This window comes from Alexandromys fortis, unplaced genomic scaffold, assembly GCF_014885135.2.
Source record: "Alexandromys fortis isolate MF-2015 unplaced genomic scaffold, M_Fortis_MF-2015_v1.1 scaffold_44, whole genome shotgun sequence".
Classification (NCBI taxonomy): Eukaryota; Metazoa; Chordata; class Mammalia; order Rodentia; family Cricetidae; genus Alexandromys; species Alexandromys fortis.
The window spans coordinates 418,404-444,278 of record NW_026067921.1 but is presented as its reverse complement, the minus strand read 5'-3'; the positions used below and the strand labels follow the sequence as shown (position 1 = coordinate 444,278).

The 25,875-nt window shown below is 45.1% G+C and overlaps 2 protein-coding genes across 7 annotated transcripts in view; one reads left to right on the top strand and one right to left on the bottom strand.

The window, feature by feature from the left end:
* Positions 1-4,196: 4,196 nt before the first annotated feature.
* The window catches only part of Fyco1 (FYVE and coiled-coil domain autophagy adaptor 1), a 66,169-nt gene continuing 44,490 nt past the window's right edge, over positions 4,197-25,875 (bottom strand). For 3 of the 6 annotated variants that reach the window (XM_050141488.1, XM_050141489.1, XM_050141490.1), the window contains exons 15-18: positions 14,353-14,448; positions 11,735-11,945; positions 8,967-9,076; positions 4,197-7,175 (exon numbers count right to left, since the gene is read on the bottom strand). In XM_050141488.1, the coding sequence (XP_049997445.1) occupies positions 7,100-7,175; positions 8,967-9,076; positions 11,735-11,945; positions 14,353-14,448 (493 nt within the window). In that variant the 3' untranslated portion in view covers positions 4,197-7,099. The other 3 variants (XR_007591529.1, XM_050141491.1, XM_050141492.1) reach the window with 3 other exon arrangements.
* On the top strand, positions 17,655-23,995 carry Cxcr6 (C-X-C motif chemokine receptor 6). The gene is made up of 2 exons (XM_050141493.1): positions 17,655-19,395; positions 22,497-23,995. The coding sequence occupies exon 2, from the start codon at positions 22,517-22,519 to the stop codon at positions 23,534-23,536; it is 1,020 nt and encodes a 339-aa protein (XP_049997450.1). The 5' UTR covers positions 17,655-19,395; positions 22,497-22,516; the 3' UTR covers positions 23,537-23,995.

The following is a 25,875-nucleotide window of genomic DNA, read 5'->3' as shown; positions in this document are numbered from 1 at the left end:
GAGGATTACTGAGATCTCAAGAACAATGGCAATTGGTTTTTGATCCTACTGCACGTATTGGTTTTGTGGGAGCCTTTGCAGTTTGGATGCTCACCTTACTAGACCTGGATGGAGGTGGGTGGTCCTTGGACTTCCCACAGGGCAGGGAACCCTGATTGCTTTTTGGGCTGACGAGGGAGGGGGACTTGATTGGGGGAGGGGGAAGGAAAGGGGAGGCGGCGGAGGGGAAGAGACAGAAATCTAATAAATAAATAAATAGATAAAAGAAAAAAATTTAGGTTTATGATTCCTTCAAGTAAGAAGGAAAACATCAAAAGTAAAGATAGATGTTGACATAAGTTTCTGTTCCACCTGGTCCCGCAGTCCTTCAGTCCCAAGGAAACACACAGAGGATTATATTTATTACAAACTATTTGGCATATTAGCTCCGGATTATTAACTAGCTCTTCCAACTTAAACTAACCCATAATTCTTGTTTATGTTTAGCCACATGGCTTGGCACCTTTTCTCAGTGAGGCATTCTCATCTTGCTCAGTGTCTAGCTGGTGACTGTGTTTCTGCATTTCCTCTTCCCAGAATTTTCTTAGTCTGGTTGCCCCACCTATACTTCATGCCTGGCTACTGGCAAGTCAGTGTTTTATTAAACTAATATGAGTGACAAATCTTTACAGTATGTAAAAGCATCATTCCACAGCAGATAGTTAGAAGAAAAAGAAATCTAGAACAAGAGAAGGAAATCACCAGGAAAGTAATAGAAAATGCAAAAGAAGAATAAAGAAAAGGTCTGGGGGAAATGAGAGAGAGAGAGAGAGAGAGAGAGAGAGAGAGAGAGAGAGAGAGAGAGAGAGAACGTCTTTTCACCTTACCCTTCAGATTAAAGAGTTGTAGTATGCCAACTCCGTGATTCCCTTTGAGCCCTGCATCCCTGGAGGATGGTCTGCTAGGCAGTGGACATTTCCCTTCTTCTACAGGTCATTATCCAGGTTTTCTGGAACTTTTTATTGAAGACATTGTCCTTTCCTCAATTTGAATACACCGTTTATAGTCCAGAACAAATTTTGTTGAGAACCATTTGGCTGTAAATGTCCTGGTTTATTTCTAGGTCCTCTACTCTGTGCCATTGTATCTATCTATGCTTTTTACATTAGTATCATGCTGTTTGGTTACTCTTTGTAGGCACTTTTGTTTTGTGTTTTGGTTAAGAGAAGATGTCTTGTTGTTGTCTAGGTTGTTCCCAAACTCCTGGACTCAAGTGATCCTTCTGCCTTAGCACCTTACATGGCTGGGTCTGCAGATACACACAGAGTGAGCCCTGCTTGGAACAGGCTTTGAAGTTGGATAGTCTGATGACTCCAGCTTTGTTCTGTATACTCTGCTGTGGATATATGCACTCTTTTGCAGTTCCAAAACACACTTAAGACTGCTTTCTGATTCTATGGAGTAACTGACACTAGAATTGGGATCACATTGATTCTATAGATTCCTTTGGGTAGCATTTCAACAATAGCCATTCTCCCATTTATGAACATGTAACACCCTTTCATTTGCAAGTGTTATCTTCAGAGTGAAAAGTATTTTAACTTGTCAGGAAGACAGGCTATACCTGCAAGTGTTACAGCTCTGGAGGGAAAGGTATCTTAAGTTGTTGGGAAGTCAGGTTATACCTACAGCTGTGGAAGGGTCAGGACTGCAGACAAAGCTTTCCTCTTTCCAGAATTCCCGTTCTTGTTGCCTTGCCTCTACTTCCTGCCTGGCTACTGACCAATCAGCATTTATTTAAAATATGATTGACAGAATACAGACAATTGTCCCACACCAGACTCTTTTGTTGGGTAATTAGTGTAGAAAGATTTGGTTTCTTGATTTTGTTTTCAGATAATTATTTACACATAAAAATACTTTTTTTTTTTTTTTTTTTTTAAAAAAGACAGGTTCTCATGACATAGTCCTGGCTTGATGGAGGAAGGTCATTGGTTAAATAAAGAAACTGCCTTGGCCCTGATAGGTTAAAATTTAGATAGGCGGAGTAAACAGAACAGAATGCTGGGAGGAAGAGGAAGTGAGCTCAGACGCCATGCAGCCAGCCACCAGGTAAGACATGCTGAATGTTTTCTGGTAAGCGCACCTCGTGGTGCTACATAGATTATTAGAAATGGGTTAAGAGGCTGAAACTAATGGGCCAGGCAGGGTTTAAAAGAATACAACTTGTGAGTTGTTATTTCTGGGTATAAGCTAGCCAAGCGGCCAGGAGCCGGGCTGTGGGAAGAGGCCTGCAGCTCCCACAACACTGGCTGGCCTTAAATTTATGGAGATCTACCTGCCTCTGCCTCCCAATTTAAGGGGTTAAAGGCATGTGCCACTACACACAGGAATATTGATTTTTATGTTGCTTTAAGAAAAACATATAAAAATATATTTAAGAATGCAATTTTCTGCATGTGTGTATGTACCCTGTGTGTGTAAGATATTCATAGACGTCAGAAGAGGACATTGGATTCCCTGGAACTACCTCTGTAGATAGTTGTGAGCCACCATCAGTGCTGGGAATTGAACCAGTGTCCTCTGAAAGAACAGCAAGTGCTTTTTATCACTGAGTCATCTCTTTAGCCTCATATGATGATTTTTTTTTAAAAGTACTGCCACTTCAACTGATAAATATATTAGTTCTAATAGCCAAACTAGATATATATCTAAAGGAGCTGAAATTACCATTTGGAAGAGTTATCTTTCCTCCTGTATTTACTGAAGCAGGATTCATAATAGCTAAGATACACACTCAGCCTAGGTATCCAAGAACACATGAATGGATACAGAAAATGTGGTAAATTTACATAATGAAATAAAAAGAGTGAACTCCAACTAGTTGTGGTAACTTGGATGAGCCAGGAGGACACTATGACAACTGAAAAGAACTGAGCACAGAAAGACAACTACTGAATAATTTAATTGGCAAAACTCTGGCCACTGTAGTTACTCAGCCATGTAGTGGGTGGGATCAGCACAGCATGTGAGACTGGGTGTCTTGGGTGGTACATGTTCTAGTGCCCACCCAAGAGGCCATGCACTGTCTTATTAACCAAGAAATCTCTCTACTGTTTCATTTGAGGCACTCTAAACCTGCTTTCCACTTCACCCAGTTACTAGTTAGAAGTGTGATTTGAAGGCATCTTCCATGTAAGAGGTTTAGGTGAACCCATGTGTGGTGGTATATAACTACATGCCGGACCTGGGAGTTTGAGCCAACCTTGGTTATACAGTGAGACCCTATCATCTCTCTCTCTCTCTTACACACACACACACAATGACTAAGTGACAGTGCTCTGCTCATTTTCCCCACGACTCTGCCCACAGCCCCACAGCCTTTCTTCAGGAGTTGTCTTTAGCAGAGCTGGTTGGCCAGTGTGATCGTTGAAAACCATTTTGCTAACCTAAGGCATTGGGACTGACTAGGATCTTCATTGGTGCAAGACTTTTTTTAGTCCCCCTTTTTTGGGAGCTTATTGCTTCATATGGTGGGGAATGATAAAGATGAATGTGACAGAGTTCTTTGCCCTCAAGGGAAAAACCAAAGAGTTATAGAAAATGTGAATGATTCAAGTAGCAACCATGAGGAAATCTAGGGTAGGGGAAGACTGGAGGGATGGGCTGGGACAGGTGCCTGGGGTGTTCTTTGAGGCATGGGATACTCAAGAGACGGGGACTCTGGCCATCTCAAGAATCCAGGTACTGAGCACCAGTTCAGGACAGTGCAGGTTGGCCTGTTGACAGCCCCCTAGCAGCTGAGCAAAGGCGGCGCACACACTGGTGGAGTGTGGTTCTCGCCCTGCAAGGCATCAGCGCTGCGCCACATGGTTACTGATAATGAGCTGAAAGCGATCAGTGGCCTTTTTTTACTTCATTATTTTGGCAGGTTAAAACGTTTGTTCTTTGAGCACTCTGAAACCATTAGAGAGGAGCAGGAGCCGTATGAATGGCAGAGGAGGGTAGGTGGAAGGTGATGCAGGCTTAGGCAATTCTCAATATCACCCCCCGCCGCCCCCGCCCCTGAGAGGACCAGGGAGTATGGAACGCCAGAACAGGTCCCCTACTTACACTCTCTTCCGCAGGGCTCCTGTAAGATGTTCTGCTTCCTGCAGGATAGTTCTGTCACTCATCCAATGACTTATTCTTGTCAGAGGAATGAAAGACAATGTTACTCCAACTGCCACAGTGTTTGCTTTATTTGAAACCTGAGGTTAAAAAACATTTCCAAATGGCACAGCAGACACTGTTAAAGGAGACAATTCAGTGATACCAAAGGTTCATCCCTTGTGGAGATGAAGTGCTGGTGTTTGATGTGCTTCTGAGTAACTCTTTGGCAGATAAGAATGAAATGGGTTCCCTGACCCATTATCTCATAAGGCCACACAAAACGAGGATTAATGAATTAAAGTGCATTCCAATCGTCACGCCTTCCCACAGAGACTCGGTGTCACTGCAGTCACCAAAAGCAGGGCATCTAGATTAAACACACGTCAAAAGGGTCGAAAAACGCCCCTTGATCAGAGAGGTCTCCTGAAATTTAAAAGGTGTTTGAGAGGGAAAAGGAAATTTTGAATTAACTTTGTTTCGTTGGAAGAAATTAGGCGCGATGAGGAAATTGTGCTAAGTTTCTACCCAGTAGTGTTCGTTTCTGTGAATGTGAGCAGCACTCAATGGTCTTCGTATTGCATTCCCTGGTTCTGAGCACCAAAGATGGCTCCTCTCTGCCTCCTTTTCCAAAACCTCTGAGCCAAGAATGTTCTCTGAGTATAAAGGATTCTCACAGGTAGAACCAGGGAGTCTGAGTTTAAAAACAAAACTCCATGAATATCAAACTAGAGCTGCAAGATTTCTTTTTTGGCCAGGAGTAGCTTGATACTTGCCGGACAACTGAACCTGTTCAGAAATAACATCTTTATTTATATATGGCTCTTCGTTTCCACCTCCCAAACCGTATGGAGATTTTCAGTTCCAGATTTCTGCTTGAGAATTCCTTTGCCTTCTTGGCCCAGGGCTAGCTGGAATCTAGGGTGCTTAGTCAGCAATGCTCTCCGAGTCTACTGAGACACGGAGGGCCCCATCTCTGCCTCAGACATACTTCCCTGTGTCTGGGTAGCTGGTTTATTTCTTGGGTGAAGTCAAGTAGTGGCTTCAGTGTCTGGTAAACAGGCAGCTGGCAACACTACTAACATGGCTGTTATGATTCCTCATAACATAGCTGAGTCATTACAGAAGGAGCTGTCCTTAGAAAAAGAATGACCCAGGATCTCAAGGATGTTTCCTTATGACTTGTAGTATAATTAAGTCCAGCTGGGCCACCATCTTTCTCAGTGATTCTTCAATTGTCATTTGCATTTTTAAAAGTTACTCCAATGAACTACTTAAAATAATAAAGCTACGTATGAAAGGCACACGTACACGGGGCCAAATGTTCTCTAGTAACCTAGTGCATGAACTGTGAGTGGGAACATGAACAGTGAACCAATATATAACACAGTACAAAGTCCATTCAGCACAAAACTAAATATACTGTCAAAGACAGAGAGTTGCTAAGTGCCTACCGGAGTCCTGGGCAGTCAGCACTGAAGCCTCTCACCTCAGTTATGAGCTGGCCTCACAAGAGCTGCGTGGGACTCCTGGTAAGTTCAGGATTAAGTCTGATGGAAGGCCCCAGGCACCTCCCAGGCCCCTAACACAACAGTAACTCAGTGAATGGTCGCTCTTGATGCAGACAGTGACACGGGCAGAAAGCCATGAGCTTGGCCAGTGTCTCCAACATACCCTGGAAAAGCCAAGTAATAAAAACGAGATCCTACTTGGTGCTGGATACTGTTGGCCTAGTAAGCAAGCTGGCTCCAGTCTTCCCTTTGCAAGAGGAAGGTTCAAAGGTAAGATGATTTGGTCTTCAGCAATCTCAGGCCACATACAGACCTACAAGGAGCCCTGTCAGTCTTCGAAGACTCAGCTGCATACGCCGGCCTCACATGGCAAAAAGTTGCCAGCAAAGGTAAACTGGTGGTGGGAGTAAAAAGGGGTCACAGAGAACAGAAAGTTCTCTAAGCTAGCTGTCCTAGAAAAGGAAACAGTAGGCTGTCTGCAGCATCAGATATGAGCTGATGAGCAAGAGGGGTGGCGGGCAGATGGAGGCCCAAAGGAAGTTATGCCCTGCTCTTCTGCTGCATTGCTTCTTCGTTACCAAAGACTTTTTAGGAAGGTTCCAGGTATTGAAAGTGGTTCTTAACTGACTCCACTCACAAGTAAACAACCGTCTGCAGATGGGGCGGAAGCTCTGGTGTTTACAAATAAAGATGGGCTATGGGCTGACACATGAGCTCTGAGGCCAACCTGAGTTCACTCTATTTCTACTCCTGCCATCCATGTGCAGAGCTGAAGCCTTCAGGTAGTGGCTGCTCTTTCCTAGACCTCTGGTTGGTTCTTGTGTGTGTGTGTGTGTGTGTGAGTGTGCGTGTGCGTGCGATGTGTGTGATTTAGAGCTGCTGAGTGGCCAGGCTGAGCAAAGGCCCTGAATAGACAAGGGCTCTGAAGGACAGTGCAGTTCAGCACCCGCCCCCAAATTGCTGAGAATGAGAAAGCAGCCCCTTCTTATGGAAATTAGGTGCATCTCCCACGTGATGGCCCTATGGTCTCCTTCTCCTGGGACTACACAAGGATTCACAAAGGGAATCCTTTGCCTGAAAAATACCACAGCAGACTGTTACCAACTATGATCCCAGGTGAGGCCAATGGTGTTTCTAGAGTACGAACATTTGGCAAAGTGTCCCTTGGGTGAGAAGATAGCTGAGTCTCACATCTGGTCCTTAGGGACCCTGGGAACTGACAGTGACAGCCTCACGTAACCAAGCACATTGTGAATCTTGGCAGAGTAGTTTCTAAGGTGCAGTTCAAGGCTCTGCCAGAGCTTCAGAGCTGGTGAGCTGGGGTACAGCTGATTGCATTTTCTGTGTTTCTAATTCTTAATTAAAATTGTGTGAGTGTGGGTATATATGTTTAAAGAGATGGGTGAGGAGGAGTAGTGTTTCCTGTGGATGACAAAGAGCTTAAAGTTCCGGTACTGATGCTATGGGAAATCGCTTCCGTCGTAGATCACAGGCCGGTCAACAGTCAGATGGTAAAACACTCTTTTGGAGATAAATCTGAAGAAATAAAAAAAATGGAAAATACAGGTGTTACTTTTAGTGAAGACTGAGGCCTCATGTCACTGACTGGGCTTTGCTAGGTGTAGAACTAAAGTCTCTAGAGAAACAGTTTCTGGGAATTGGGCAACTCACGGGCCATTTTAGTGTTCCTTGGCTCCCTATCCCCATCTTCTGCCTGTCTAGTCTAGTAAAGTTCTCTCCCCTCAGAAGATCCAAGTACTGTCCATCATGGGCTTCCTAGGGCCACAGTGAAGGGTGGGGCTGTAAATCTCTGTCCTCACTAGCTGCTCTGAGGTGCCAGTGGTCAGGACTGCATGGGAGGACAGACTAGGTGCCATAGGAGGTCACAGCAGAAGCCAGAATGTATGTCACACACACTGGACATTTGTGTCAGTTCTGATCTCTATGTACCATAGACAGAGATCATTTTCCAGAGCACCGCACTACCCTAGGTTTTCCAGGAGCCTGAGGCTGCATGCGGCCCTTGTCACACCCCTTTCTGGAACCACTGCCAGGCTCAGTGAGGCACTGATACTTCTAGGATCATTACAGAAAATGAAATGGTTAACTAGAGTTGCAGCAGGAAGAACAGAGCTTGGCTACATAGACACTGATCCTCTCCTAACCCTGCTCCCTACTGTTATTGCTGCTCACCTAGATGGGGACCACAGTCAGCTCCTTGGGAAGCTGAGCACACTCCAAAGTCCTACAGATTTAGGCAGAGTTCTATTATTCAGGGCAACACAGGACAAGTGGGAAGGTCTCTTGCATGGTAGGCAACCCTGTCCACAGGCCTGAGAACTCAGGACCTGAGGACCTGGAGTAGGGTATGGGAACACCTTTGCCTAGAATATCCTAACAAGTTACTCTGCTAAAAGCCAAACACTTGTGAAGGGAGACAGCCACAGCCAAGACAGGTCTACTTTAAGAAAGAACCCCAGTGAAGAGGCTCCCTGGAAACCAGAAGCCTTCTCTAGGGACAGAGGTCTCAACTTGTGCATGTGATAGATGCTGTCTGTCTGTTCTGCCTGTTCCCTTTTCTAGTCACCTACTTACCATCCTTTTTATATTCTCATGATGATTACTCCTGAGATCAGACCCCCTAGAGCCTTTAGCTGACCCTCAGTACTGCCTGAAGTAAATGGAGAAGTCAAGATGGCAAAGACTGCTCCTGTGACCTACAACATGGCTGTTGTGGAATATTCGTTTAAAACTTGAGTGGTCAGTATACGGTAAGACAAGGTAAGTGTTGGTCCACCGCTGCAGCCTGAATAACCCATGTGCCCCACAGGCTCACATATGTGATCACTTGGTCTCTGGTTGGTGATGCTGTGTAGGGAGGATGTAGCATTTTCAGGAGGAAAAGCTTTGCTGACAGAAGTATGCCACTGGGGGTGAGCTGTGAGGATTTGTAGCCTCCCCTACTTCCTGTTTGCCCTCGTTGCTTCCTGCATGTGAATAAAGATGTGACCTGTCAACTTCCTGTTCTGGCTGCCTGCTGCCATTATGGACTCTGAAACTAAAAGTCAATTAAACTCCTTCTTCCTTTAGTTGCCTTTAATCATGGTGTTTTATCCCAGCAACAAAAAGCAACTGACAGACCTGCTTTATAAAACCTACCATGAGCAGTGAAGGCAGCGAAGGAGTCTAAATTATAGAATCACTAGCAAAAAAACTTTGACAACGAAGTCTTGATTTTGAGTGCCTGCCTCAGTGCTAGAGAACAGGAGCAATGATGCATAGAGACAGGTGGACCCATGAGATGCCATGACCAACTTAGGTACCTACCTGGAAAAGGTGTTGTCAAAGATAAGCAAGTAGATACCAGGGGTTCGGACCTTCAGCTGGCCCCGGATACTCTCCTTGTGGGAATTGCATCGAGTGGTGGGAATGAGGACCTGGCAGGGAGAGCAATAAGGTGTCACAGAAGCTGAAGGCTGTGAGTCCTCTAGGCAAGCTGAATGAGGTCACAGCTGTAAAGGCTGGGACGAAAACTCAGCCCCAGCAAGGGTGGGGTGTCAACTATCCCACTCACTGTAGGCAGATGGTGCGTATGCATTTCTTCCACACTAGAGCCAATCTGTCCCATCCCTTGGAGAAGCTGTATTTCTTCCATGCTTTTAGGAACATTCTAAGTGCCCATTTGACCAGCTGCCTCATGTAGGTCCTAGTGCTGTCCTTAGGACACAGTCCTCTTTCCGGATGATGACATTCAGGCTCTCTATAGCTCCTGGCCCCGCCTCCTCCAGGAAAGACAGCCCTAGCTCCACCCATGGCCTCTCACAAGGCATCACCACAAGCCCTTCTCTTGGATAGGTGCTGGCCAGTCCATGTGATTTTAATCTTTCCAAGTCTAAATCTTAGCCTCCTGTTTATTCTTTCAGAATCACAAATTTATCCCCTAAGTGCAAATCTGGGCATATAGTGTATGGATCAGAGCTAGTCCTTGGATGGTCAACCTCATCCCCATGGGGGGCAAGGTCTTCTACCTGAATATCAGCTAAAGCACAGGCCTAAACTTAAAACTGAAGTTATATGAGTTAGCAAAATGGCTTGGTAGGTAAAAGAGCTTGCCTTGCAAGTCTGACAACTTGAAAACCATGTAAAGAGGAGAAAGGGAAGAGACACTATAAAAGTATCCTCTGGTCTCCATGTACATGCCATGAATTAATTCATCCCCTCCCCCAATGATAAAGTGAAACAAAACTGAAGGTGTGACAGGAAGAGATGACCAGTATTCTCTTTCCTTCCTACTTTCCCCATCCCCCAGTGCCTTACACTGTCTACTTAGCAAAACCTATGCATAAAGGGTTATATAGACCACCAGCTCTACAGAGCACTCTGAGCTCCTAATATAGCAAATGGCATCAGAAGTGACCGTTTTTATCTACCCCTCTTACCCTGCAACGAGACAGTCTCAGCGTGGCCTTCTCTGTAGACACAGGAGTCCTTTTCCAGTTGTGCCTATAATGCCTACCTACTCATACTGTGATTTCTAGTTGGAGTCATAGGTCTTTATTTCTCAGAACTCTCTCTCATTCAGAATGCTTCAAGAACAGATTTGGGTGTCATCCTATATCTCTTTGTCCCCAGTAGACTCTACAGAATGTGGGATGCAGCAAGAGCTCAGCTTTTAACTGTTCAAGGATCCAGCAAGGTTTTCATGTGTTGTTATGAGATACGGCCATCTGTTTTCTGAAAGGCCTAGGCTGGTCAAGAGCATATGAGAAGTCCCCTGGACAGGTACTAAACATGGGGACCTAGAAATATGCTGCCTAGGCTCATGACTTTTCAGGGGACCATAGACAGAGAAAACAGCATTCTTCATTGCTGACTGGTGACCTGGGCCTGGAAGGGCAGAGGAACACCTAAATATTCTAGACATGGGCTTTTTCTGCCCCACTGTGTTCATGATGGGAAAAGACAGTGGTGATCATTAAACACAGGAAGGGCGGAAGGGCTCCTTGTAAGTCTGAGACAAGGATGGCTGAACCAGGCCCCTAAGCTCTATCTGTCATGAGGACTGATGGGAGATCAAGGAGCAAAGGCGAAGTCCACAGCTCAGAGACGCTTATGGAGCTAAGGGCCTAGCACCTGAGGCTTGCAGGACTCTGACAGCAGAGGATTTCAATTGCTGGTTCCAAACACAGAGAAATTTGCTGAAAATCAACATCAAAGAGCCATTTGCCTACTCATAATCGATTTCTAGCAAGGTAAAGCAAAAAGGCCTCTGCTAGTTAACTACCTAGGAAAATTAACTGCCTAAAATTCACTTTTTGTTGCAACCTCCTGTGTCTGAGAGTTCTTTTTTTCTCCATTCTTTTCTCTCATGATTCATATACAATCTGCATTTCTACCCTTCATTCCTCCTCTCTGCCTTACAAACATGGGAACTCAGCTGCTGGGTGCGAGGATCCCTCTTTCTCACCCCACAGTGAATCAGCATCCTGCAAGCTTCTACCCAGCCCTTTTGTGGCTCTGAACTACTCAATTTGGGCTGCTCAGTGGAGTTGCTGAGGGTTGCCTGCACTGTATTCCTGATACCCTGATTTAGTGGTCTGGGATTTGGCCTAAGGATTTGGGTTTAAAGTCTCTCCCTGGGTTTCTAGTGTATAGCCACATGGTTGAGAACTGCAGTTCTTCATTGCAAACATTTTACACCTAGAATAGCCTGGATGTTATAAAGCTCAACTGACCATGTCATACTGGGGCTGTCTTTGCTGTTGTCTTTGTAGGTGACATTTGGGACATTCAAATTGAATAACTGGAGATGGAGCCCATAACTCCTAAGGTATCCTACTCTGCTCTGCAGAGTTCTGTGAGAGTCCTATCTCTTGCAAGTCTTTGAGATTTACCTACAGATCTATCCCAAGGTCAAATGGAATACGTGAGGCACAGAATAACCTTCAGCCAAATGAAGATAGTTCTCCTGAACTTGACTTCTGGGTCTTGTTTCCCCAAAGAAATCAAGTCTTGGATGCTTTGCCCACTCTGGGGAAGGTTTGCTTAGGCACCTGGAGCGTGTGATAAGGACGCTGGTAGGGAACCTGGCCTACCTTGCACTGGTCGAGTGGTGTGTCTTCTGTCTCTTGGAAGACCACACTGAAAGAGATGCTCTTGGGGTCAGAAGAGAAGACCCAGCAGATAGTGAGGCCGGGCTCAGCTACAGTAATAGGGATCAGGCTGTAGGTACTGGACCTCACAAACAGCTCCCTGTTACCCTCCCCAAAGCTGATGATCTCCTCCACTGTGAGGGGTAATTTGATCCTAAAATAAAAATGCAAAGAGAAACTTGGTTCAGTGGATTGTCTGAGGCTTTGAGGTAACTGGATATTTGAGACTCTTTGTAGGTTAAGCATGGGTACCCCTGACTGACATGTTTATAAGACGCTCAGCTCAGACAAAAGCTTTGGTTTGAGTGCTTACCACACAGCTGGCATAGTTCTTGCCAGCGAGTCAGAGCTGTGAAAGATACAGGGAGTCCTTGCCCACATGGACCCGAAAGCCCGTGGAAACTATGGGGACAACTGAACTGCTCTGAGTCTCTTATGGATAGGATTTGAGTGCACATCTGTGAGGCTGGTCCAGCCTTTATGTTCTGCCGCCTCTTCTCACCCTATTAGACACACCTCCCACAGCCTCTCCGCAGATTTGTGTGAGAAGGGGTGGAGGGGTTGAAAAGTCAAACCTGAGAGAACCTGTGTCAGATTTCACAACTGTCTTGTTTTATTTTCCAAATCTGTAGAATTGAAATGACCATGTTTTCTTCACATGACCATTGTGGTAACACTGAAGATTGTGGAGCTGAGGGGAGGCCTCTGACCTCTTCCTACAGCCAATCATCCTTGGATCCACTATGCAGGGGGACAGTGCTGTGACAGTCTGAGGTTGAGGCACAAATACTGCATGAGATGACATCAGAGGATGAGGCTGACGGTGCGGGAAGCCTTGCTTCCACTAATCCCAGGCGCCAACCAGCTGAGTAGATTTCTTCTTTCCTCAGTCACTCAAAGGCAGCAAGCTTAACCTGGGATTATGGTAACAGGACCTTCAAATGGAGCTGAATACCTTGGCTTAGTTTCTTACCATGAAGCAGGGCCTTTCCTCAGCTTCTTTTTTTTCTGGTTTTCAAGACAGGGTTTCTCTGTCTAGCCATGGCTATCCTAGAACTTGCTCTGTAGACCAGGCTGGCCTCAAACTCACAGTGATTTGCCTGCCTCTGCCTCCCAAATACTAGAATTAAAGGTGTGTACTACCACTGCCCAGCTAAACAACAAGTTTTAAAGGATATAAATTATGCTTTAAAGATAGAAAGTACAAACTGAAGTCGCTAATGCAGTTAAAATAGACATCAGGGTTCAAATAGAGAGGCCTGAAACACATGGGAGGGGGTAGAGCCAACCCGATCACATAAGGGGAAGGACAGGGCTCTGGGGAAGAGTCAGTGTCTGTATGCTCTGGCTGGTTCCCACTTCCACAAGAGCCTGCTAGAGGATATACTCAAGGCACTAGTTGGTTCCTACTCCACACAGCCCTACTGGGGGACATATGTAAGTCTCTGGCTGGTTCCCACTTCTACAAGGGCCCTACTGAGAGACATAATACAAGGCACTGTTGGCCTTTCACATATAATTGCTTCTAATCCAGCTAACTGCAAAAGACTAAATTGTGGGTAAGAGTAATTCCTAACATGATTCTTCTACTTAGTTCAGAAAGGAGATCACCCCAGGCCACCCTGTAAATCAGGAGTTGGATATGAGGCAACACAGAAAAACTACAGCCAGATGTTAGTAGGTGTGACAGGAGTTAATGTTACCTCTCCACAAACAAGTACACCACAAGCAGGTGCGGTTGGGATGGTAGCTCAGTGGTAATGTACCTATTACGCATGAGACTCTGAGTTCAATTCTAAGCACTGCCTAAAAACAACAAAATAAAACAATCCCTACAAATTGAAGAGAAGAGTTTAACGAACTACCAACAGACTCCACCAAGTTCTGAGGCCAGTAACACCTGTAAAATCAACAACTAACAGACAAGCAGACAAAAGACAGCCAAGACCAACAGCTAACAAAGCTATTCAGAGAAGAACAGGAAACTGTGATTACTCCCCTGTGTGAGCAGCACGTGAATGAAGCGCACACGATCATCTCCTCAGCTGGGTGAGGAGACTATGCAGAGTTTGGGATTCTTCAATTGGCTTGGCCTGTGATATGCTCAGGGAATTAGCCCATGCCAATTGAAACCACCTCAGTCTTGTCTAGTTCCCTGCTACAAGTCCTGCCCCCAGAAAACAGCTCGATGTTTTTTTCCTTTCTTAGAACTCTTCCCCCTTTATTTTACATTTTCTTACTTTTTGTTAAATTTTCTTAAGAAAGCCTGCTTTTGCTTTACTTACTCCTATATGTGTCTGTGTCTTTAATCATTACCCATTTGGCTGGATGTCTGTCCTTTGGTTATGACCGACTGGCATCTGAGTCTTTGAATCACATACATCTAGGCTGAGAAAGGCCCTGTTGCCCTCAAAGATCTGCATTATTCCACTGGTGATAAAACAGAGCACTGGGTGAGCCAGCTCCTGTTGTGATTGGACCAGTGTCCCTCCTCCATACTCCATTCTCCTGGGACTCTTCTCCACTGGCACAAGAGGCCCACTCATTAGCTTGGCACTTACATCAGCTCTCCGGACTTCAGCAAGCAGATTTCAGCATCCTGCCCCACTGGCATGTCTTCAGTGTCTTCAGGGGTTAGTGAGTTTGATGTAGTGTCCCTGAAACATCATAAAGGTGAACAGGCCGTTAGCTATCAGCACACAAAGTTATACAGCCTGAGGCCTATAATGGAGTCATGTAAGGACTTCTGAGGACAGCAGAGGAAAGACAACAGGGCTGCAGGAGTGCCTGGAAGGAGTGTGAGTATAAACACCAATGAGTCACTCTCCCCTTCCACATCAGTAAATCCTTCTCTATGTTTAGGGGAGGCAGGCACGACACCAGCACCACTGCCTCTTTGCTCCTCAGTACTAGTCCTGTTGGTTCTGCAAAGCCGGTTCCAGCATCAGATACCCTGACACGGCTCAGTCGGAACAAGAATATGTCTAGGCAGAGATGGGACAGAGGGAATACTTACCTTTTCTTTCCTTCCTAATGTACCACTAGGAATACAGAAGGAGCTGCTTTGGAACTGGGGCTGTCCCAGTCGCCAAAGAGTGCTCTGTGGATAACCGATACACAGGGAGCAAGGGTTACATACATCTTTCTCTTAGAAAGTCATTTAGGCAGTTGTCTAGGTGTTTCTTCCTCATTAAAACATTCCCTTTCAGATGGAGGAGAGCTCTTAAGACTCAGTAAGCTAAAGACAGAAGTGCATAAAAGTTATAGAACTCAGTTTGCCTGGCATGGTGGTGTAGCCTTCAGCACTTGGGAGGCCAAGGCAAGTGGATCTCTAGGAGCTCCAGGCCAGTCTAGTCTACAGAGTACTCCAGGGCATCCAGGGCTAGCTACATGGATAAACTGCATCTCAGAGGAAGAAAAAAAGGAAGGAGGGAGAAAGGTACAAGATTCACAAGCCCCATCCCCCTACTCCTCCACCCCCACCTTTAAAGCAGCAATTAATTGCTGGAGAGAGGAGACTCTCTTCAGGCAGCTACCTGAAGGCTGTACAGAAAACTCCAGAAATGCAGCTGTTATGAGTTCTCACCTATTCTAGGGTGTGCTTTTTGGTGAGGCAGTTCCCCATTTTACCCACACACCTGTAAGTAACACTAATTAAATTAACGGATTCATCAAGCTAGATTTGGATGGAAGTTTCTTTGGTTGTTAGTGTCTTATCTGGCGTGTTCTTGTATTTATCTGACCATGGAACATTATGAACACCTGCAAAATTACTGACCCTCAAAACACATGGGCAGATAAAAGTCCCTGGATGGGGACTTGAGTCCCAGCTATTTCTCCAAAGCAAGATTCGTGCCAGAATTAAGATAATTTGACTGCAGCTCAGTGTGCTCCCATCCAGGACTCTATGCCCAGCCTGGCTAGTAGCTCTTAGGGGTCTCATAATCCAACCAACTTCAGCTGACAATTATGCCCAAGAAGACACATAGGCCCAAGAAAGAAAATAGTTGGCTCCCACGCGAAGGCCTTAGGAAGGTCTCCTGCCCAGGATGACCTCTTCCCCGGATGTTGAAACTAGTCTCAAAAGTTCTGGAGGACTCTTGAAATATCCCATGGGTATGGTCAGTGTGTCTCAAACTTTCCTCTCACCAAAGGCTCCTTTCTGCCTAGACACAAGGCGCATTTACTACAATTTCACAAGGTTTCAAAAGCCTTGCATCATTTTTGGGAAATTTGGTCTCTCCTAGGTAGTCATGTAAATGCATCAAGGGATAAATTAAAGCAAGTTTGAGAAAGTCAGGAAACATAAGCAGGACCACTAGAGGGCACCCTATCTCCTTCTATAGCCAAGTCCTTTCTTTCCTATTGAAGCAGTTTTCTCAGAAAAGTCCATGAAGTCAGTGTTCTCAAGTGACCTTGCCCCAGCAGTAGGGTCTTCCATTAGCTTCTCTGACTTCTTAGAGTGACATGCCCACCGGTCCATTGATATGCTCTTCCCTCTAAAGCAGTGGCTCTCATGTTCCTAATGATGCAACCCTTTAATACAGTTCCTCATGTTGTGGTGACCCCAACTGTAAGATTATTTCATTGCTACTTCATAACTGTAATTTGCTACTGTTACAAACTTCAGTGTAAGTATCCGATGTGCAGGATATCTGACATGTGACCCCCAAAGGGATTGCAAACAACAGGTTGAGAAACATGGCTCTAAGGTGATGATCCCAGTGTTCCTAGGAATCTCATTGCAGTTGAAGCTTAACAAATGTCTGCATTATGAGCCTCAGTGTAAGGGACTTTCCCATCCCACATGCTATCAAAGGTGCATGTAATCAATACTCCAATTTACTAAAGAATAAAAATGGCTCAACGATTAGGAGTGTTTCCTAATTTTCCAAAGGAGCCATGTTCAGTTTTCAGCATTCATGTTGGGTTAGCTGTAACTCCAGCTCCAGGAGGTCCAACACCCTGCCTTCTTTTGGCCTCTTTCGGCACGCGCACTCACATGCACATGCACACACAGATGTACCTAAATAATAAATAAATCTTTGAAGTTGGAGAGATGGTTCAGCTGTTAAGAGCACTTGCTGCTCTTCCAGATGATTCAGGTTTGGATCCCAGTAACTACATGGTAGTTTACAACTATATGTAACTTCAGTTCCATGGGATCTGACACTCTTTTCTGGCCTCCACAGGCACTGTATGCACATGGTACACATACATGCATGCAGGCAAAATATCTACACACATAAAAAAATTCTTATGAAAAAGAAATAAAGGGGTGCAGAAACAAGGCCAAGGTTAAGGGCCCTACCCCCAAAGTGATCAGAAGTTCATACCTCTCTGGGCAAGGAGCCACCTGGGTACTTCCGGTGGGGCCTCTAGCATTTCTTTCTCACAAGTCTAAATATTGTAACTCACTTTTCATTTTATTATAGCTCTCTAGGCTACCGAGAACAGAAGCTCCACTTGAGGAATGCCTAGCAGCCGGTGAGTCCTGCTTATGGTCTTCCTTGGAGGTCTGTCTCCATTTTGTCACTTACTGCAGTGAGTCCCAGGCTCCAGCAGGGGACTGGGAGTCTTCAGTTCAGATTGCTCTGTCCAAACTTACACTAATCAAAATCAAATAAACTAGGATCTCAGATCCAAATTTGCACTAGTTAGCCTTCAAGGGTGCAGTCACCACACAGGCTGCTGACAGACCATGTGGCATAGGACACATCTACCATAGAAACTGACTTCCTTTCTGTAACAACGAAACTAGCAACAACACTTCTAAGATGCTGGTTCTGAAGACTTAGTTCTATGGTCTAATCACAACACACAAACCTTCAGGACCACCCTCGTGACCGGCAACAAGTGCCAACAAACCAGCCACTCCTGGCTTACTTGTAAATGGTGGTGGCTATTCCCTCAGGGATATTCAACCATGAACTTGTCCTCCACAGCTCTGCCTCTCACAAGTGCCCTGTGCCAACCTCTTCTCCCACAAACAGTAGGAAATGTGAAAAATCTTGGGTCCTAAAAGTGATATCCCAATAGTTCTGGCTTGAGAATGCCAGGTTTCTAGAAAAGGTTAGCACAAAGTGACTTCTGAAGTAAGACTGCAGCAAAAAGTGCCTACAACTTCCCTTACGTTCTTTTCTCAATTCTATTTTAGATATTCAAGTATTCCAGAGGAATGCAAGGCAAAGGCAATTGGGCACTCATTCTGGAGAAGTTTAGATCTTTGATTCAAAGGAATTTAAGGACCTTGGGGCAATTATACTACAGATATAAATAGTAAAATGTTTTTTTTTAAAGTGCTCCCAAATGAACTAGTTCCTTGAATTTAGTTGAAAATCTTTTGTTTTACACAGAACTTTTCTTTGCAGTGCTATGACAAAAGAACCACACATCCCCAATACACGCATCCAATCTCCCTACATTCACCCATGCATGTTCCTATAGATGTTCATGTACAATCACAGAGGGTTGAGATGGGACTCTGTTCTCACTGGGGAAAACAAATGACTTCTGAGAAGAATATAGCAAAGCTGGACAAATCTCAGGTCATTCTAACAATACCCTGTGAGTGCAAATCTCAGTCTTCTGCAAGAACAAGAAGTGCTCTTTAACTGCTGAGGCATCTCTCCAGCCCCCAAAGTGTTCTTTCAGGAGAAGTGCTTCAACTATCTCCCTCTTGGTATTTGGAGCAGCCTATGCATCTATTCACACTGTTCACTGCATTAATGAGGAAGTGAGGAAGCCTCTGGCATACCTGACTTAGAGCAAGATTGATGATTAGCTTCTAGATTCTGGTCCTACTCCTAGGGTAATTTCCCAGAGAAGTTAGCAATACTAGCTCATGGGAACTAATAGCCAGACCACATTAAGATCATATCTACTACATGGGGAAGGTCCAGGAGGGCAAGTCCAGGCAGGTTCTAGACAAGACAAGGGCACTGCCTGGAAGGGGCCTGTGGGGGCTGAGTGCAGGGCTGTATCTGGCCCTCCAGCACAGCCAGACAGCTAAAAGCGGCCTGGACCACTGGTCAGGGGATGACCAGAAACCGGAGCTTCTAGCTCTGAATTCACCAGTTATTTTGGCTCTGGTTTCTATGTTCTCATTTATAAACTGAGTCCCTAGGGCTGCTGTGAGACATGTGCGGTACATGTTGGACATTTGCACAGAGCCTAGTCCATAGCATGGACTTTGTGTTGGCCTAGACCCAAAATGTTTCAAAGATATGAATGACCAGTAAACAAGGTAATTTTAATGCACAAAGTCCACCATCATCAGTGGACAAAAATCAAATCTACTTACTGCCCCTCTTTAGAAAATGGAAGCCTATCAGCTTTAACAGCAGGATACGTGCCAAGCCAAGAAAAAAGGAGCACGAAGCATCTGAATGTGCTTCATCTTTGACTCTCAAATTAAGTGGGCGGGCTTGTCAAAACTGTCATGAGGACTCTGCCTGTAGGATAGAGAGGGGGGCAGGTCACTCACTAGCTGAAGGCTTTTAAGTATTTGACGGAAACACAGATCACACATCACAGAGAAGCAGAGGAAGAGCTTGAAGGAGCACACTTCACTCTGGAACAAAGCTACTGGGGTTTCCCTATTGGTGAGTCATTTGCTTTTGTTGGTTGTCTCAGATTCCTACCTTCAGCATGACTTGTATAGAGGGTGCAAGCTACTGAATTCGGCTACACACGAAGCCCTAGAATTACAGACTTTCACTTATTTCTCAGTGAAGGTCTACAGCTTTAATGAGATTCTCAAAGAGGTTTGTGATTACAAAGGTTTGGAGGCCAGGTGTGGCAGCAATCCCAGCACTTGGGAGGTGGAAGCAGGAAGATCAAGGCTGCCATCTATTTGTTGTAACCATAAGAGCTCATACTTTTTTTTTTTTGCATGTTTTTCTCGTATTTGTCCTGTTTTCAGTGATATACTGAAATTTCAAAAATAATTAAAAGTGCTTCTTAAATATTTGAGTTAATTTTATGCTTCAGATATAATTATGGTTTACTATAAGGCTTTTACATTATGTACAAAGTTTTATTACTTTTTCATTTTCATAAATCAACATTTGATTATAGATGAAATATTCTTAACTTTTTATATAAGGGGCAGTGATTTTGTGTGTGCGCATGCATACTTGTGTATTTATGGGTCCATGTGCGTGTGTACGCAAATGTCTTTCCTCAGGACCTTTTTTGTTGGGACAAAGTCTCTCACTGGCCTGGAACTCACCTCATAGGCTAGTAAGATTGTTGGTGGCCAGTGAGCTCCAGGAATACGTCTCTACCTCCTAGTGCTGGGGTTACAAGTATAGACCAGCATGCCCACTTTTTTTTAAATGTGAGTTTTAGGGAATTAATTCAGGTCTGACAGCCGTCTATCTCCCCAGTCCATTGATCTTCATTCAATACTCTATGTGTATGGTCAAGTCCCTATCTGCCAGCATAACACTGAATACGAATCTGTACATTTTCTGAAGAGTCATGCTAGGGTTGGATCCAGAAAAAAGAGGACGACAAAATGGCAAATATAAGTCAGAGAATAACAGAGAACTAGATGACACTCTTAGGAAAGCAAAGCTGTTAATTTTTCATATTTTAAATGAAAAATAAACTGTCCCTATGTGAACCAATAACATATGCAACAGTATCGGACCTTATGTTAGCACCTCAGAAAGCTGTGGGACAGGAGGACCAACTTCAGCCCATCAAGACTGGATATCTTGGATATCTAGCCTCGAGGTCTAGGCATGGGACAATGAGTAGCTTTACTGAGGTGAGAAAAAGTATTATGCCTCTAGGGAAGGTAGGGGCTGTAGAACCATCAGAGTGGACACTTTCCTCCTAGGACTCAACTTCAGGGCAAGAAATGTTCACGTGGATTAAAAAGGGAGGATGTCGTCAACTTTCACATGCCCTCTTCTGGACTAGGGAATAGTCTGTCTTGGTAAATCTTACAGAGGTTCTACCCAAACACTTGCTCATCTTAAGGCATCTTCTAGAACCTACACTAGTAGGATATGCATCCAGGACACTGGCAAGGTTAGCCTGGCTCCTGCAGTCAGGCTATGGGTTACATTACCCTATATCCTACCTGTCCTTGGTAAAGTGAGAGAACAGGGCAGAACAGGGTCAGAGACATGACAGTCAAGGAGGATGAAGTCTTGGGTAAGAAAGGCAGGCATGTGGTCATTGCTGCAAACCTATTCAGCAGCCACCCTACTTCATGCACCACTCCAGTTCTCCAGGGTCCGAGGCTCCAGCACAGATGCTATAGACTGACAGATGATAAATGGGAAAGTGTGGTCTGGAGAGTCAGGACCACACCTTAATTCCCCAGTCAGTCAAAGTTCTGGGCACCTACGGGTTTTCTCTCCCTTGTTTCTTCATCAATTGCCCTTCACAATATACAGCTCAAGATGAGTAAACAGGAAGAACTCCCCAGTCAGACACAGTTCTTGTCATTCTCCAAACTCCTGAGGATATCAGTAAGGAAGCCTCCTAGAAGGATTTGATTTGGCTTTCATGATTTTTCACACCAAGCGGCCTATATTAGTTAGGGTTTCTGTTGCCGTGATAAAACATCATGACCAAAAGCAAGGTGGGGAGAACATGTCCTGATATCAGTGCATCAGGGCAGGAACTGAGAGCAGGAGAGACCATGGAGGAGTGCTGCTTACTGGCTTGTTCCTTCCTAGCTTGCCTGTCCTGTTTTCTTATAGCACAGAGAACCAGCAGCCTAGGGGTGTCCCCACTCGCAATGGGCTGGACCCTCACACCTCAATCACTCATTAAGAAAATCCATTACAGCCAGGCAGTGGTGGTGCACGCCTTTAATCCCAGCACTCGGGAGGCAGAGGCAGTTGGATCTCAGTGAGTTCAAGACCAGCCTGCTCTGCAAAGCAAGTTTCAGGACAGACAAGACGGTTATACAAAGAAACCCTGTCTTAAAAAGCAAAAAAAAAAAAAAAAAAAGTTTAAAACAATGACAATGCACTACAGACCTTCCCACAGGCCAATCTTCCAGAGGCATTTTCTCAAGTGAGAGTCCTTCTCAGATCTATCTAGTGTCAAACTGACAAAAACTGATCAGCACAGGGCAGAGAGTGGCAGGCACCTGCTATGAGACCGAAGCAGACGGAGGCAGGCCTCCCTGACAGACAGCAGTCCAGAGAGATAGCTCAGCAGGTAAGAGTACCAGACAGTCTCCAGAGGATCTGCGCGTGATGCTCTGCTCACAAGCATCTGTGACTCCAGTCCCAGGCACTCTAATGTCTTCTGGCCTTGGCGAGCACTACACACACAGAGCTTACAGGCAGACTTGTAGGCAAAACATTGGTGCGCATGAAATACATAAACACAGAAAACACAAAACAAAATAAAACAAAAAACCAAAGGGCTACTATGTCCACTTGATTGTATGGTATCTTTTCTTTTTCTTAAACAATTGAGCATAGTGTTTTGTGGGACATGCATGGGAGGAGTCTGAGATTTTTAGGGTTAATGAAGATTCCCTCACACTGGGCGAGCAGTGTCCCCTGGGAAATGGCCACCTTCAACACACTGCTGTTACCGAGCGTAACGAGTGGGTTAAAGACAACAATCTGTTTCCTAAATGCAGTCAGTAATCAATAAGGACAGTGGGAAGAAAGAGTGTCAGTCACCTGGACAGAACCAAACATAACTCTTGGGTTTTGACTCACAGATTCTGCCACAACAGACACCATGGACGACGATATAGATCCCTGGCTCTTCAACATGTCCAGTGATGACAGCGAGGAGCATGAGCGTTTCCTAAAGTTCAAGGGGGTCTTTCTGCCCTGCATGTACCTGACGGTGTTTGTCTTTGGACTGGTAGGGAACTCCCTGGTTCTGGTTATATACATTTTCTATCAGAAACTGAGGAGTCTGACAGATGTGTTCCTGGTGAACCTGCCCGTGGCTGACCTGGTATTTGTCTGTACTCTGCCCTTTTGGGCCTATGCAGGCACCTATGAGTGGGTCTTTGGCACGGTCATGTGCAAAACTCTTCATGGCATGTACACAGTGAACTTCTATGTGTCCATGCTCACTCTCACCTGCATCACGGTGGATCGTTTCATCGTAGTGGTCCAGGCTACCAAAGTCTTTAACCAGCAGGCTAAGTGGAAGATCTGGGGCCAGATCACTTGCTTGCTCACTTGGGTGGTCTCCCTGTTGGTCTCTCTGCCACAGATCATCTATGCCAGAGTTGAACGTTTGGACACACACGTCTGTCAGTATCACAGTGAGGCCATTTCCACTGTGGTTCTTACCACGCAGATGACCCTGGGGTTCCTCTTGCCATTGCTCACTATGATTGTGTGCTACTCAAGCATCATCAAGACCTTGCTTCACGCTCGAGGTTTCCAGAAGCACAAATCTCTAAAGATCATCTTTGTTGTAGTGGCTGTGTTCCTGCTGACTCAGACCCCCTTCAACCTTGCCATTTTAATCAGGAGCACAAGCAGGGAGTACTATCACATGATTAGCTTTCACTATGCCATCATAGTGACAGAGGCTATAGCATACCTTCGGGCCTGCCTTAACCCTGTGCTCTATGCCTTTGTTGGCTTAAAGTTCCGGAAGAACCTCTGGAAACTTGCGAAGGACATTGGCTGCTTCCCTTCCTTGGGAGTCTCAAGTCAGTGGAAGTCTTCTGAGGACAGTTCCAAGACTTGTTCTGCCTCCCACAATGCAGAGACCACCAGCATGTTTCAGTTGTAGTAGGCCTGGCCAGACTTGGAGAAGCTAGCATCAGAATTCTTAGGAGCATCGCTATGTCCATTGGATGCAACAAGAAAGGATTTGCTTACAGAATGTGGACTCTCGTGGAGATGTCACTGAAAACTGTGGTGGTATACAAAGCTTCTCAGATGTAAACATACCCTGTTCTTAATATCTTTACCTCAATGCTCAGAGGAGAATGTCTTGAGATTTGTAAGCACTTTCTTTTTTCCATCCCCAAGAATGCCAACTCTAGAGATCTCAGGTTCCCTTTTACCCAGTCTGGGGCTAAATGTTGAAGAGGAGCTGCATCAGCAAAGCTGTTGATGGCAGGTACCATGCAGGGCTCCTGAGTTCACAAGATTCTTCTCTGGGCAAGTGGTGGAGAGCTGAGAACCCTCCCACACAAGTCTGGTCTATGTGGCTCAGACCTGTCACCAGGCACCTGCTAGGGATGAACCAAGCTGATTCACCCAGAGGTCTGACTTTTGTATTTACTTGTGGATGCTCATATTTTCTCAGATCAGCCTTTGAAAGTGCAGCACGAGAGACTGAAAATGGGCCAGAATAAACAGCTGAATTTCAGTGGTCCACATAATACTAGAAAAATGTGTAAAAAGGAGCCTACGACTATAACAACTCTAAGCAAATTACAGGGACTCTGGTGGCTTTGCTCATCTTAAAACAAAAACAAAAACAAAAACAAAAAATGGAACTTTCCAATGCCTGCCACACAAATATATCAAATATTATGAGTTTCATAGCTAAGAAATAAAACCTTTTACAAGTTTTCAAACTGCTTTAATCTTCTACATTATACTTTAATTTGGTATACCTGGGACACAAAACAAATTAAACTCTCACAAATTGCACAAAAACAACCCAGTTAACTTCTAGGCTTAGAATAAAGGAAATAAGTTAAAATTATTTGGGGGCAGTGGTCTATGAAGGAAATAGACTATACCAATGGGAACAATCTTGCTTTCACAGTGGCTTCCTGCTCCTGCCCAAGATGTGGGGTGCATTTGTTCAACTCTGTAATACTGCTCCAGGATGAGGTAATTGTACATGCCAGGCTGGACTGACAGTCAGGCGAACAGCCCTGTAGGTGCTTGCTGGGTGTTTGTACCACTAAAGCATTACCTAAATATGGACATCTATTAAAAAGGCTGGCCAGAACGATGGGAGGTTAGCTAACCCTGGGCTCGGGGCTGGAGAGAGCAGGCTGCCTTTCTGCCCTTTACCAGGTGAGACTGGGAGCAAATCAATCTCAGCCTCTATTAACATGCTTGCACTCACACTACAGGTTCCCTCCCTTTTCTCCTTCCCTCCTTCGTTACTATATTGCTGTGTAGACCAGCCTGGCCTCTGACTCTCAAGTGCTGGGTTAAAGACACAGTCCAGCATACCTGACCTGAACAAATCCCTTAACCTCTGGCCATTTCTTTTTAACGAGACAGCACAAGTCTCTCTGTTGATATGAGGAGGACTTGGGATAACACATTTGAAACAGCTGGCACAATAGACTGGGGAGGAATCTCAGTTGGTAGATGCTGGCCCAGTGTGCATGGAGTCCTGGGTTTGGACCTAGCACCACACTCAAATTGGGCATGGTGAAACACACCTACAATCCCAGTGCTTGGGAGGTCAAGGAAGGAGTATCTAAAGTTTAAGGTTATTCTCACCTAGAGAAAGTTTGAAGTCAACTTAGGCTACATGAGACCCAGTCAAAACCAAATCAAATCAAATCACCCCACAGCGCAATCTATTTGTAGGTGAAAGGTCCCCAAATTAGCAGCAGTCATTTCTTAGAAGATCTAGTAGCGGCTCCTTATGCCATCCATACGGATGGGTGTAGTCACACAGGCTGTTGTGTACTTTTTCCTGGACATGCAGGGCATGCCACATAAATCCTGGCTCATCAGAATGTGACCACACCTTGGAGTACCCATATGGTCTTTTGAACTGTTTTATCAAACACATACATAAGGACTATAGTACACTTCCTTGCTATGTAAAGTGACATGCAAGATCAAGTGCTTAAACAACTAGCCTGCTCTATGCAGGGTGATAAGGCTAACCTTAAGTGATTCTTCTTTATTTGCAACACTGCTGATGGACGGGGCCTGAGACCCTGATTTCCCTAATATTCCAGCTCAGGAGATATAGGCTCTAAATGGGAAGCAAGTTGACTCAGGTGAAAGGGCCCTGTAGCTACCTACACAGGTATTCTGGAGAGAGGCAGGATTGGGCACTTAGCACTCAGAGATAGTGCCACCCTAGGTTAATCCCAGAAAGCATCTTCAAGACACGGCTCATCATCTCACAGTGCCGGGTGA

Coding starts and splice junctions, on each gene's coding strand:
- Cxcr6 (XM_050141493.1), top strand. CDS start 22,517: ATGGACGACGATATAGATCCCTGGCTCTTCAACATGTCCAGTGATGAC.